At 43.8% G+C, this 14,594-nt stretch overlaps 1 protein-coding gene across 1 annotated transcript; it reads right to left on the bottom strand.

Moving 5' to 3' along the window:
- Positions 1-1,370: 1,370 nt before the first annotated feature.
- On the bottom strand, positions 1,371-13,100 carry LOC120224370 (sorting nexin-19-like). Its single transcript, XM_039222613.1, has 8 exons — positions 11,383-13,100; positions 9,481-9,619; positions 8,132-8,232; positions 7,896-8,015; positions 5,879-6,009; positions 4,541-4,637; positions 3,879-4,047; positions 1,371-1,506 (listed from the first exon to the last, which is right to left on the bottom strand). The coding sequence occupies exons 1-8, from the start codon at positions 13,084-13,086 to the stop codon at positions 1,373-1,375; spliced, it is 2,595 nt and encodes an 864-aa protein (XP_039078544.1). The 5' UTR covers positions 13,087-13,100; the 3' UTR covers positions 1,371-1,372.
- Between the last annotated feature and the right edge of the window lie 1,494 nt (positions 13,101-14,594).

Raw genomic sequence — 14,594 nt, 5'->3', positions numbered from 1 at the left:
GTCATATTTCCTCTTCAGAATAAAAGCCTCTAGTGGCAGAGTGGAGAATGGAGGAGGATGGAGGGATTTAGGCCGGGGAGGGGGGGGGTGGAGGAGGGTGGTGCAGGGGAACTGAAAGGCATGGAAGACTAGTCAGAATTTTATAAGTGGGTTTCACTTGGAGACCAGTCCTCAGCTACAACACACAGGAAAAAGCACATTGGCTTTGCAATTGTACACATGTAACTTCAAACTCCTGGTGTCATTAACTATGGCCTTGAGCATGTTAGCTGACCTTGCCAAGCTCTATTTTCTTATTCTATAAAGTGGGCCTACCTACCTCACTTGGCTGCTATAGGAAAATATAGGCACATAGAGGTCAGGTGCTAGCATATGATAAGCACTCAGCAAATAAAGTGCATTCTCTTCTTTCACTAGTCTTTTTATTATGAAAGCTTCTCTGATCCTATGTAATTTTGAATGTGGGAGGGGAGATTTACTTTTTTGTTAATGGATTTTCTACTTGTAGAATAGACACACAATTCTTTTTTAAAAGTAATTTTTCCTTTTGGGAGTGACCTATTATGAGCCACATGCTAACAGAAAAGGTCAGAATTTGGCTTCTTACTTTAGAATCTTCCAGAATGTCTCAAAAGAGATAAATTAAAACAATAATGGTCAAAACACAAGTACTCTGTGTATCTGTCTGGTTCTGAGAGAGTGTCTCTGGCCATTCTCGGTTTAGCAAAGCCTGTGTCAGTTTCACGGTTAGGAAGTCATCAACTAAAAACTCTATCTATGTACAGATCTTTTAGGAGATACAAGTGGTGCTGGGATCAAAATCCACATTTGAAATCCAAGTATACTTCTATTCCTTACTGTCCCGTGAAAGTACTTGCTCATCCTGTGTAAGTACTTTATTTACACATTTCTCCTTTTGGAGAAAACAATCTTTATTTTCAGAGCACTGATCTGTTTTCTCTTTGTCTTTCTCATTGCTTATCATCACAGTGAATACATACTGTCAGTGAAATGTCCACTGTAACAAGGTGAAAGGTATAGGGCTTGGGGGTTTAACTGCGTGGAGAATGGATCCCCGAGTAGTAGGCGTCAAAGTATTTTAAGACCACAAGCAATGTCTGTAACTTGGTGGATCATGCCAGAAATCCTATAGAAGCAGACCCGTTCACTCTTTAGACAATGAGGTGATTGATACAAGCCTTTTGGTACTCTTCAGGCAGTCTTCATCCCTGTACCCCTACAACAGAGTCTATGTCTTCCTATGGCTATAGATTTCCTGGACTGGACACTTTCCCGCTCCGGTGCAGAATTCAGTATCACATCCAACCCCTGTCCAACTTGAGACTCTAATATGATAGAGAACTCTGCAGTCTTACCTCTGAATCAGGGTCCCAAAGACAAGATGAAGAACTTTTTGCATGTTTTCTGTACATAGCCATCTCCACTGCTCCATTAGCAGCAAGAGGAGCAGATCCAGGGCTGTGTCAGCTAGCTCTGTCTCTGTTCCTGGGGAATGAAAAGGCATCAAAAGTAACTCAGAAGAGACCCATTCTGGTAGAACATATTTCAGTGCACTGGATCTTCACCTTTTTATCAATCATCTTATATTTCTGTAATCATTCTGTACTCTAATCAAGAGATGTTTACTTTATATATAAAAAGTTCAGTGATAGGCTCTGTATTTCTTTATAATTCTTTTGTTTATGTTCCTGAGTCACTTAGTAAACATTGTCTTTCTAAAAGATTCTGAATATAAATATTTTGCCTATCTAGCTTCTGTTTCTTCTGTATCCCCTCTCTCCCCCCAGGGAGCTGAATACATTCTGTTCCAAGTAATTCCTCCCAACTAGTGACTAACTGGAACTGGCAAGGTCCAGTATCTTCCATCCTTATATTCCACTGGACTCCAAAAAGCATCAAGGAAATGTTGTGGGCAGCAGACCTGGGGAAAGATTTTAGGATTCATTCTCCTGTAAACAAGTTGCTTTGAAAGCATCTCTATTACACAGAGCTGTTGGGTTGGGATCCAGGAGGCTTCAGGTTGATTCTGAGATAACATGTAGTTCTAGAAAGAACACTATACATTTGGTAAAATAGGCCATGACAATTACTGATTTCTTTCCTATTTCAAAGACTAGAAAGAAGACCACAAATTAGTTCACACCTATGCTAAGCTGAAGTCTCCTGAACAGATGTATTTCATGGATGGAAGCATCTGTTCTCTAACCCTGTTCAGGGGTTCCATGTTATCTGTGATTTGCCTCCCGGGAGACGTCCCTAGGAATATATAATGTTCCAGAGTGAATTTCAGCAATCTGGTGTTACTGCAGTGATGAACATTACAGTTAATCATAAATAATAATTTTGTTGGTCTAGGACAAACGGGTATTGTCTGGGCCAGTTTGCACAAGCTCTCCTCCTTAAAGGGTCCTTTGGAACATTAATGACTTCAGATTTGAATGAATCTGCGAGAACTGAATCCTTACTTTTTTCTTAATCCCACCCAATATATATATTCTTTCTGCACCGCATTTCAAGGGGGCATTAGAACTGGTATGTTTACTTTAGAGTCATTTGCTCAAAGAAGGATATTTAGGTCCTTGGGAAACAGCATCATCCTGAGCATATGCCCCCTTCTCAATTCTGTTTTTTCAGGTTTAGTGTTTACCTAGAGCTGCCACCATGTGGTGACAGCTGTCATAGCAGTAAAATAGAAAAGAGCACAACAAGCACCAAGTCCTCTGGAAGAAAATGGTGAATTTACTGTCATGTGAATATTTTGAGTTTCTTAGGGCTAGAAGAAAAGCTCAGGCAGAAACTATACCCTTAGAGTCATGATGTTCAAAATTTACAGCCTTGATTTGGCTACTTATACCGTTTTACCCATTTCGTCTTTCTTACAGTTCTGATGCTTTTGCTGTTACAACACTTTATTTATTTACCCAGTGACACATGTGTGAAGATGTGGGGTTGTGAATTTCACTTTTTGACACAGTTAAGCAGAGGTCAATAGAGTAGAGGTCAAGTGACTATTCACGGGCATCTAAGAAACAATGCTGAAATTGGCACTTTTTTTTTTCATTCTGAACCCAAGACTTTGTGAAGAGACTTTGTGGGAGACTTTGTCTTAGTGGAACTGCCCTGTCCTCACCTCTTCTCCTTTCCTGCTCTATGGTAGGGAACTGGGTGGGTCATCTGCCATGGTAGTAAATAAAACAGAAGGAAAAAATCCAGGGAAGAGGAAGAAGTCCCTTTTGCACATGTCGCACTTCAGCTGCCCAGTGCTATACCTAAGTGAAGATTTCCATTTCCAGTAGGCAAGAGAAAAGACAACGTCCAATACTGAGGCATCATCAGCATATGTGTTAGGTTTGAAATCAATAGTATAAATGAGATCACTCAAGGGGACTGTGCAGAATAAGAACAGAGAACCAGAAATAAAGCTCTGGAAGGCTAGTAAGAGAATCAACAAAGGGGACTGAGAAGGAACCACAAGAGAAGGAGAAAGAGAACCAGGAGACGGGGACCACAGACATGAAGGAAAGAAGTTTTGCAAATAAAGCGAGTAATCCAAAGATGCCAAAGCATGCCAGAAATAACATACATAAGATAATGATATCGTAAGCATGGAGTTTATCTTGCAGGATCAGAGCTCCCTGTTTTCATGCCATGTTCCCGTTTGACTCAGCTCTGGGGACTGTGCCGGATTCTTCTTTGTATGCCAGGCTCAGCTGAGTACCTTAAGCATCGGTTTTTAACACATGGCTTGCTTAGCTGAACAGAAGAGAAATTAAATGAACAAATCCCAACTGTCACAAGTTCCAAGTAGATGGTACACTGGCTCCCTTCTCTGTGGGAGCAGGGATCTTGTCACTTACCTGGATCACTGGTGCTGAGGTCTTGGGCTGGCACGGCTGCATCTGACAAGTAACTGTCCACACAACCTTTGGAGGTTTGTTCTGGGGCTTCTGCTGGATGCATTTCTAGTAACTTTGTCTGTTTTTCAATAAAGGACTCCATCCCAGACATGGATAGGATCTCTGACTCCTGAGGAAAGAGCCAGTGGCACGTCACATAATGCATGAAGAACATACGAGAGCAACTGTGGCACTTCAGAGTATCCCTGTTCCTTCCCTGCAAAAGTATCATGAGTACAGAACCCAAATGACTCTGTGACCACCTCAGGGAAGTTTTTAGCTTCTACCTAAACTGCAAGTAAAATAACGCCTTTATTTTCACACTTGCTGCAAATGCATTTGGGTCATCTGCTCTTTTCCAGGAACTGACTTTCCTTCTCATTCTGCCACCTTTTATTCCAAACCCATGGCCCTTGAGAAGCCAACCTACCGACGCAGAGTCAGTAGGAATTACACACTACTCAGAGAAAATATTTTAGAATAAAAGTTAGAGACCCAGATGCTGGTTAGGTCCTTCAGCAAGGCACCGACATTCCTCCTAACTTCGGAAAATGTCTCAATTGTCTATAACGGCAGGGTCAACCTCCCAGTGATTAATTCCAGGAGTTATCTAGTTATCTTACCATACTGCCTTCCTGGAGACAATAGAGAATCTTCTCAGGTGCTTCTGTTATATTCAGTGCTGGAGCAATCTTACTGGATGAGAATCTCAGTCTGGACCTGGTATAGACACAATGAGCAGAAACAGAATGTAATTTTTGGTTTTGATCCCCATATGAAGGGCTGATGGGTATTAATACCTTAAAACAATGACATACATACTTATTTTAGGGATCTTACTGTGGTCAGAGTTGCCAGGAGAGACCTGGCCCTGAAATTTCCCCAAGTGATAGACATTCAGGCAATTCTCAATACACAGTGCAACCACTGTGCGTTGCTACGGCTACGGCCACAGTGCGTTTGTGAAAGGGCTTTTGCTAATGTAAAACAGGGACCAGTCTATCATGGCTGTATTCCCATAAGCTAGAAGAATGGCTAGCATATACCACATTCTCATTAAAAATTTGTTGAGAATTAAAGAGACATGTGGAATAAACCAAGGTTTTTGGTGGTGGTGGTGGTATTCTATTCGCACATCCATTTATTATTCTTGTATTCCAAATAAAACCAGGGAAGGGCCAACAAGTGCTAACCTCAATTTTTCAAGGATCTTATAAACACAGATATCATGGTCACCCTTCAAAATATGGGGTCAGTAAAAAAAAAAAAGGCTAGAAATTATGAGTGTTACTGCTGGTCCATCAGACATGAACACAGAGACAAAGATAGTCAGTCTGACATACAGACACAAACATACAAACTCCATTCTTCCCTCTCCCCACTCCACCACACACATAAACACACACTGTCTCTCTCTTTCTGTCTCTTTCTCTTCATAATGGCCCATATACAGATATGGAGTTTGAACTAAATGTTAAGTGTGGTGTCCTTCCCTTCCTCATGTTGGCTTTGAAAGGGTACATTTGGGACCTTAGTGCAGGAGAGAATAGCTGGCCCCTCCTGTTTATTGCTAGTATATGCATCTTTGGATCTAAGATTTACAGAAACAATGGCAAACAGAGATCAGTTATAACCCTTAATTCTTCATAGGAAAGAAACATCTCAATCTTCCAGGAAAATAGGAAAAGTAGAATATCTCTATTCTAGAGTTTTCCTTCTAATTAAAAATTGCTGGTCAGTTTAAGTCATGGGTTCCCATGGGGAGACAAACAATCAGCAGGGATGCCTATGCTGGATCTTAGGCTCTTTTGGGTTGGTGGAGCCTGGTTTTGCTTAATAACTGGTATGTGTGACCCATCTCCTCTATCCGAGGGCTTGACAGTGGGGATGGGTTTCGGCTGAAGACTGGCAATCAACCTGAGAAATGGAAAGGGTCCCTGGATGACTGAAGGGCTTCTCACTTGCTAGGCTTCTTGCCTTCTGTCTGGGGCTTGCTTTCTGTCTCGGCCTCACTCAGCTCTTCTGTGGGGCTCTGGGGTTCAGAGCGAGGAAATGCTGTCTTCAAGGTGTCCACGATAGCACTCACCACCATCTGCAGGGGTCAGAGGTGCAGGGTCAGACAGGAGCCACCAAACTGCAGTCGTCTCACGCTGCTTTATGTAATTAGGATGAGCAGACAGCTAGGCTAGCTAGTGGGGTCTTACTCACCAGCACAGTCAGGTATCAGGCAGATTTACTGGCAACTATTCTCCCTTTTCTCTATGGCCATAAAAATCATCTTCCTCACATAGTTAAGACAAACAATGCCATGGGAAAAGAAGTCAAAACAAACAATGAGATAAAAACCTGGGAGTTCTCTAGTATGGTGAAATACTTTTCATTTTTCAATTTCTTTCCTTGTACATAAAGGAATGATTTTTAGTTTTGAAATCAATAACACTTTCACCAAGATGTAAATCAATGGAAGTAGTAGTATACGTAGGAATATGTGGAAAAAAGTAAGGATTATCAAATAAGAAATGCAGTCTAGAAGCATACATGCTCAGAGTAATTCCCAAAGTAAAGAACTGGTTTTTCCGGTTAATTCAAACAATTTCTCTTCTTTACAGAAAGAATAACCAAAAATCACTCATGTCAAAATTAAGGAATCTTGAGTTGATATGAACTCATAAAGACCAAATAAAACATTTCTCAGTGAAGAGTAAGAGTTGTCTATATTTGTCAGAACAGGAAAACGGCATATAGCTATTTGATAGAAAGGAAAACATACAAACAAACGAAACCCTAAAATACCCAAGAAATGAAATCTTTACTTTTCCTTTGGTGCTCCTTTCTAACTGACACTGCTGGCTCAGAGCAGCATCATGCCTTCCTGAATTCATGCCTATGTTTACCCTCTACAAGGAGCACAGCCAGCACAGCTGAGACAAGGCTGTAGTGGCTGAGTAAGACTACAGTAAAGCATAGGGGATAACAAACTGGGGAAAGAACACAGAGGACAGCATGTATAGGTAACGTCACTTAGAAAACAGAACTTGTTCTCAAGGCTCACAAGATTGTAGGTCTGTGGGGAGGGTCTTTATCTGCTTTGTCACCATTGTGTCACTGGCAGCTAGTATTGTTCATGGCTTTGAGCAGGCAAGCAGTAAGTGGATGGTAAGTCAGTGAGTGAACACATCTGTGTGGATGGACATATCTGCATGGAACTCTGGGGATTCTACCTCATTCTTTTCCAGTTTGCAGCTTTTTCCTTACAGGAATGAATGTCTCCTAATTCCTACCACATGAAATTCCACTTTATCATTTTATCCCCTGAAGTCTAGAGTGAGGCCCCCCGCTTCTGCCAATGAGTCAGTGCTTTCTAACCTTTCAAAAAATATGCCATCTTTTGATAAACATATGTCTCAGACTTTTGCCCTGGGGACTCTAAAATCAGCTGGTCATCACTGTTTACAGGATATAAAGTATTACATGAATGTCCTCCTCCTATCATCTCCAAAGGTTCTGAGATCCCCTCTTGAAAGTACAATTCTCTCCACTCTCTGTTCTCTAGCAGACAATCACCACACCAGTCTAAATTCAGCTTAGTGTGCTGTCTTGGGGCTCTTTTCCCTGAGTGACCAACACCAGGAATGATCCTCACCTCCAGAAGAGACTTTCCTGCCCTCACCTATCTATAGATCTACAGATCTATCCTTACCTCCCTCCACTAGAGTAACAATGTCATAAAATCCCCTAGGAAACATGTGTACATGTTCAGTGTCAGGGGGAGTGTATCTTTATAGTTGCTCACTATAGTCCAGGAAGGTGATGATCCAAGCAATATTTGCAACAGGTCCTGGAAATTCTAGTCCATGTTCTACTGGCTCCTTTCTGCTGTCTTTCCCCACCCTTAACCTCTCCTAAAAAATAAATTTTTCGGTCCCTGCCTACGCTCTGATGGGACACTAAAGCTGAGCACGGTGGCCCTGCAGGTACCTTGTCTATTCTTGACACCATGAATGGTTTCTTGACAAAGGCAATACGAGCATCTGTGTTCAGAGCAAGGAACTCCTGCATCTCCTCACTGTTAGCGATCTCCGGAATGGCACAGAGTTGCTGCAAAAGACACAAGACAGACTTCAAAGAGAAATTCCTGTCCCCAGGTCTCTCCAGCTTGGGTTGGGTATCTGGTAATTAGAATGATAGCATAACCAAAAGAGAAGGATACTGACCTTTAGGAAGGATTCCAGGAGGCTCTTGCGGGCTTCTACTCTGTCACTATCCATGTTTCCAAATGGAAGATCTGGAAAGAGCTTTTTAGGACCCTTTACATCTTAAAAATAAAAACAAAAACAAAAACCCAAACTCATTCACTTAACATTTACTGAGAGGTATCCATATAAATCATAACATATATGTAAAGAAAACAGAACTGTTGAATATATTCCTGGGATTTTTTTAAATTTCAGGAGTTCCTAATATATCCCAAGGAAATAATACCTATAATCTACTCTCCCACTAAGGTATATGAGGCCATATACTACCATGGTTATAGATGAGTGCCCTGACCTCCAATTGACCAAGTTTATTATTTTTTTAAGGTTTTTTAATGTTTATGTTTTGAGAGAGAGACAGACAGACAGAGTGCAAGCAAAGGAGGGGCAGAGAGAGGAGTAGACACAGAATCTGAAGCAGGCTCTAGGTTCTTTACTGTCAGCACAGAGCTCGATGCAAGGGTTGAACTCACAAACTGTGAGATCATGACCTGAGCTGAACTTGGACGCTTAACTGACTGAGCCACCCAGGAGCCCCTTTCTTCTCCAACTTTAAAGTTTTGCTCCCATCCCTACTATAAGAATGACCTAAGGCAAGTTGTTTAATCTTCCTTTGACTTTGTTTTCTGTATAATGATAGTACCTGTTTCATAAGCTGTTAGGAGAATTAAATGAGCTAATATATGTAAAGTACTTAGAAGAGAATCTGGCATATATTTTCAAGCTTAATTCAGTAGTAGCTATTGTTATTGAGAAAGAAAATGCATAACTGAAATCCACAACTTATGCCTAAAGTTTATTTGGGTGATCATCAGTTTGTTTGTTTTTTTAAAGAAAGTAGCTGCTTACTAGCTTATATTCAGAATTACATTTTATTAATTTTCACATTGTTCCTACATCTTATAGGAGTCAAATAATACACACACATAAAGCCTAGTTGTTAAAAGAAGGATGGCAAGCATTTCTGGATACTATTTTAAGAGCAACCCATCTATGCATCTGGAAAAGTTAATTTAATGCCTCACACTGCCTCACAGACACAGGTGCAAATGTGAGAGCTTATTAAGCTTAAACTAGATGGGCCCCAGAACAAACCATTCAGCGGCAAAGAAGTGCCTCAGAAAGAAAGTGATCAGTGCTATCCAGCACTAAAACTCAAAGCATCTGAAAGCAAATCAAGGCGAACACAGGCCCCTTGATGCTGTGTTCTTCTTCACCATCCCTCCTCACAAGGGGCCTCCAGCCTCTCAGATCAGGTAGCTAGATATGTAAAGCAAGCAGGCAGTCCAGCCTGGGGAAACTCTGACTTTTGATGAACTTCCGTAGATCTGATTTCTCCTCCAGACGTGTCTGTAGATTTAGGAACTCGCGGTAGCGGCGATTCACAGTGTGGTAGGCCAGCTGCTGCAGGCCACTGCTGTTCTCACCGTCCAGGGCCGTCTCATACTGTTGAATGAACAAATTTGTTTAGTGCAGCAGCTCAATGGCCACAGAGTAAGAACGGAGTAGGGGAAGAGGGAGAAAGATGTTCCTATTCTGTTTCTGAACCTATTAGATCTGATTGCCGCCCTGAGTTGTAATGAGTAACTCAAATTCCCAGGGCAGCTGAATTAAGGAATGAGATGTGTTTCCTAACACATGGGGCCCAGAAAGAGCAATGAGTTTAGCTGTTCTCCATTCCCTTCTTCCATCTCAAAACTCCCTCCTGCAAACACTTTCTTTACTTATAACATTGGCTACATAATTAATTTTCAAATCTCAAAGACACAGTATAAAACAGAAGATAAAACAGCAATAAAAGTGACACTGTCTCTTTCACTCCTAAATGATGGGTTTGGACATTACAAGGGGTTCACCATTTGCTATTATACTCAACCAGTGATTATTTATGTTAGTTGGAGGAAGAACAAATAATCCAAAATAGCTGACAAATAAAATCATTTGTTTGCCTGGAATGCATTAGGACCATGTGTTTTTATTTTGCTTTGGGCAGATTAATTATTATTCTTGGAGCTCAACTGAAATTTGTTTTCCTAAGTACATATCATCTGTATGACTGGAAGTCACGTGAAGACTGGAGATGTTGTAAAGAGTCAGTCTGCTGTCTTGATATGTGCGGAGGGCCCGTATGTGGGAAAAGACAACTTGTACTAGATGTTCCCCCGGTGTGAACACCCTGAGCAGCATGAAGGCTGTAACTTAGTACAGGGTAGACTTTTTTGACAGAGTAGTTATAATGACATAATGAAATGATGTGGAAGAACTATGTATGTACTTGTCATTAGGAGTAGGTTACTATTATTGTTTAGAGAAGGTATTATAGTGTGGGGCAAGTGATGGAAGAAATGATCTCTTTGTTGGTGAGATTTAAAGCTCTTAAAATTCTCTAGAGCCAGAGAGAACTATTCATTATGCACTAACATGAGCAAAGTAGTAGTCCCTTACACTAGCACTGAGAAGGCCTAGCTAGGAGACAAGATGGCATTCAGGGTGGGGCTCTCAAACTTGGAAGCACCTGGGAGTTAGGATGCTTTCTGTGGAATATTCTCCTCAAGGGACACTAATCAACACTCATACATTCCCAAACCTGGCTGCACTTCAAAAATCACTTGGGCTGCTTTTTAAATATATAGATTCTGACAGGCTCTGATAGATTCAGAATGAGAATTTCCAAAAATACCATCTTCAGGTGATTTGGAGGCAGCCTATCCTACAGCCAGTGAAAGGGAGCCTCTGCTGTAAATGAACCCACCATTTCATACATGAACACCTTCATATCATCTCTGCCCAGTAGTTCCTACTTGTGCTTAAATCTCTCTAGGAATGAGGCACTTGCTAACTCTGAGGTATGTATAGGTACATAAACTTCCTTCCTAAACAAAGTACAAAAGATACTAGTAATTAAAAAAGGAAAGAAATTAACAGATTAGAAAAAGAATTTTTGGACAAAACCCTATACATTGGGAACCACTGAAAAATGACCCTCAGTATCCTAAGAACCCTGAGATTCTAGCATTTTTTGTGTGGGTATGAAACAGAGGCCAAAGTTGCTTTACAAATGATCTTCAGACCACTCACATATAGATTCTTGTCGAATTAAACATAACAAGTGAAGAGTAGCCTCTCTCCCCTTAGGTTACTAGCTTCACTGACTCTGCTTTCCAAACCCATTCCCAGCCCACTGGGGGTGACCACAATTCTAATGTTACCTTCACTGTGTAGAGTGTGTATGGGTGGAATCCAGTGCCACTGTGCTCTCGAGCAGTAATGGTACCAGTGATACGAAGGTTCTGGATAACAACTGGGCCATCTGGACTGCTCAGGGGCTCAAAGCTGAAGGTGGCTGAGCTGAGAGGACCGGTTGGAGAGGAGGAAAGTAGAACCTGTGGGAGACTAGGATCTAAGGAGCTCATGCCATTGCTGAGATCCTTCTCTAAGCATGAGGGTCGTGGGGGGCAGTTCCTCTCTGGATCTGTCAGCAAAGATGTGAGAGAGGTGACATCTCCTTGCTCTACTTCCTTGTCTGCTGTGTCAATGTGGATCTCTGGGCAGGAAGTCAGCATGGAGACCAGCAGGCCTGTTTCTGTTTCTGTTCCTGGACCCTCCTCGGCCTCTGCTCCTTCAATTCCTTCAGATCCCTCAACATCCTTAGACTCCAGAGACTGGGGACCCTCCAGTACACACAGGGCATTCTGGATCCTGTCAGAGAGGAAGTGGCCTGGGGTCATGAGCATGATGGTTTCTTTGCTCAGTTCAGACAATGGAGACTCCAGCTCTGTGTCTTCACATAAGAACAAAGGGCCTCGAATATCTGGATGTAGGAAGTGAGACGCGTTGTTTCCTACTTTTCTTTCTTCTGGTACTCCACCCAACTCTCCCTCTATTGCTTCTTGGCCTTCTTCAACTTCTGGGGAGTGGTGGGAAGGCCCCTCTGGCTCACTACAGTTTAGTAGCACTGGTGCTGCTGCTGGAGAAGGGGCTCTCACCTCTGGCGGACTCTGTACCTCAACAATCAGAGGCAGGGATGTGGGCACTGAGGGCTTTTCCAGGGCACTGGCTGGGGAGGTTGGTTTAACCGCTTCCGTCGGATTATTTCTGGCCTTGGAAAAGATGCCCACAAGTACAAGGTGGATCCAGTCAGGATCTGACAGCTTGCTGATTAGTGGTAAGATTACATTACAAGTAATGAGTTCCACCACCACATGGCGCCCGGTCCGGGTCTCCAAGTGGGGCTTTGGCACGAGTCCTTGCAGCAACGAATTTACAATGCCACGCGTATAGGTGACCTCAGCGCTGGGGCTCTGTACAGCAGGATGTGGGGCAGTAGCTCGGCAGTAGGCCTCCCAGAGCTGGGAGGGCTCAACTGGACCACTCTGCTTCTCAGCTGTGGACTCCTTTGCCTGAATGTAGCTCTGCAGGTGACAACCGCAGAGAGTCAGAACCCTCTGGGCAAGGGCATGACTGTCCACCATGCCCATCCTCCTCCGGAGCTCCTGGACCAGGCCTCTCATGGCAGCCTCCATTTCTGCCTCAAAGGCTGGCTCCTGGCTCACTGAGCGATACCAGGAAGACACAAAGTCCCGAATAATCATCTGGATGGTGCGGTCGATCTCCCGCTCCAGCTGCCTCTCGGCCTCGGGGTTTGGAGGACAGGCGGCCACGGGGATGAAGCGCTCCAGATGCAGTCGGCCTGAAGCCCCCACAATGGCGTCTGAGCCCAGCCATCCTCCCAGCACCGCTAGCAAGGCTGACAGAAGGCAGAGAAGCCACACGTTGACCAGAAAGTGGATGACCATGAGCCAACCGAGCACGATCCCCACAGCCATCAGCTTCCGGCTACTCAGCAGGTTACTGAGGCTCCAGCTGGACTCAGCTGGAGTCTCTTGTACCGAGGACGCTGTCTCTGCCTTCATGGTTGAAAGGGGCAGGTGGCTGCCCGGACGACCACCCTCTTCTTATTTCGCTTGAGTTAGGGAGTGGGGCATTAACTGTGTAGGAGACGAGGATATACGGGGTGCTAATCTGGACCCAGGCGGGGCTCTGGGCCCTCCACGTCCTACAGGCAATGCAAAGCGACAGAAGCGGCTCTGCTTCTCCCCCTCGCTCCAGCCCCTTCCAGCGGAGACGCTGCTCTGGACGAAGACTCGGCTGCTGCTGCGTTCATAATGCCGAGGCCGGAGAGCCTCCGCGCAGCCCGGGGAGGGCGGGGCCTCCAGCGGCCCTCACACTTACAGACGCCGAGCGCGGGGTCACATACCGCTCGGGGGCGCGCCCAGACAGAGGCCCGCTGTGAGAGGGACTCAACCGCGTCTTCGCCGCTGCCTTCGGTGAGACCCTCCCCCGGGTTGGGGTCCCAGGCGACGTTGCTCCGCAGCCCTGCTTCTGTCACGGCTGCCGGCCGGCGGCCGCCGGCGACAGCTTCCGGGTCGCTATTGGCGGAGCGGGGCATGCTGGGAGAGCGGCCGCGGGCCCCGAGGCGCGGCGCTACGTGGCGCCCCCTGGTGGTAAGAAACGACCGCGACACCATCGGCGGACGCAAGTCTCCCAAACTGCTTGCAGAGCTAGTGTTCAAGGGTGGGCTCAAAGTGTTGTGAAACGCAGAGCGGCCTTGCAGGCAGAAACCCCGAAGGACTGAGGCTTCTTAGCTTTAATTATTAAATAAAGTCGGCCGACATTTCTTACTGCTTCGGCAGTCTCCGTAATCCAGCTTGTTTTAATCCCATGTGGACATTTTTTCGTTGGCATGATACCTTTCAACATTTACCCCGCTTCCCCCAGCGCCCCTCTCGAGACCGCAATACAGAGCTCACCTACCTTGTTCTGAGAAATTGCAGAACACAAGGCATAAAACATTAAAAAGGGATAGATTTATTCCTTAAATTTAATATACTGCGTAACAAAATCATATTTGTGATTTGGGGGGTTTTACTGATGGAATTACCCAAGCTATTAGATACTTTGAGCATCTGCTATATTTAATCACTGTAAATAGGTACTGTGGAGGAATAGAAGCAGTACTTGTCCTCAAGAACCTTGTGGCTAATTGGGGAGATGACAAATTTTTCGATCATGATGGATAACAATGCAAGTAAGTATGGTGTACAGTAAAATGCAAAATCTTACAGATATTCAGGTAAAGGACGGATCACTGTGGGTTACAGTGGTATGGGGGAATCTCACAGAGAAAATAGTCTTTATATTGAATCTTCAAGTGCTAGAATTTGTTTCTACCCACTCCATGTCTTCTCCCCCTTTCCTCCCCAAATATATAAGAAGGCAGAAGCAGAGATGAATTTACAGACAATTGTCAAATATAATTGCTTTGAAATGTACTGTTTTGTTGTTTTTGTTTTAGTAAATTTGCCTTCAGTTATCTACACAAATTTACCTATAAGAAGATTGATTACCTGACAGTAGTGCT

Source organism: Hyaena hyaena, unplaced genomic scaffold (genome assembly GCF_003009895.1).
Source record: "Hyaena hyaena isolate Hyena2069 unplaced genomic scaffold, ASM300989v1 scaffold_1164, whole genome shotgun sequence".
Lineage (NCBI taxonomy): Eukaryota > Metazoa > Chordata > Mammalia > Carnivora > Hyaenidae > Hyaena > Hyaena hyaena.
Note: the sequence above shows the minus strand (reverse complement) of the source record. Positions and strands in the feature narration are given on the sequence as shown.

Coding starts and splice junctions, on each gene's coding strand:
- LOC120224370 (XM_039222613.1), bottom strand. CDS start 13,086: ATGAAGGCAGAGACAGCGTCCTCGGTACAAGAGACTCCAGCTGAGTCC. Junction 6,010..7,895: donor TGGTGTCAAGAATAGACAAG/GTACCTGCAGGG, acceptor TGACCCCTGCAG/ATGGTGGTGAGTGCTATCGT. Junction 4,638..5,878: donor GAAGGCAAGAAGCCTAGCAA/GTGAGAAGCCCT, acceptor TGTCTATACCAG/GTCCAGACTGAGATTCTCAT.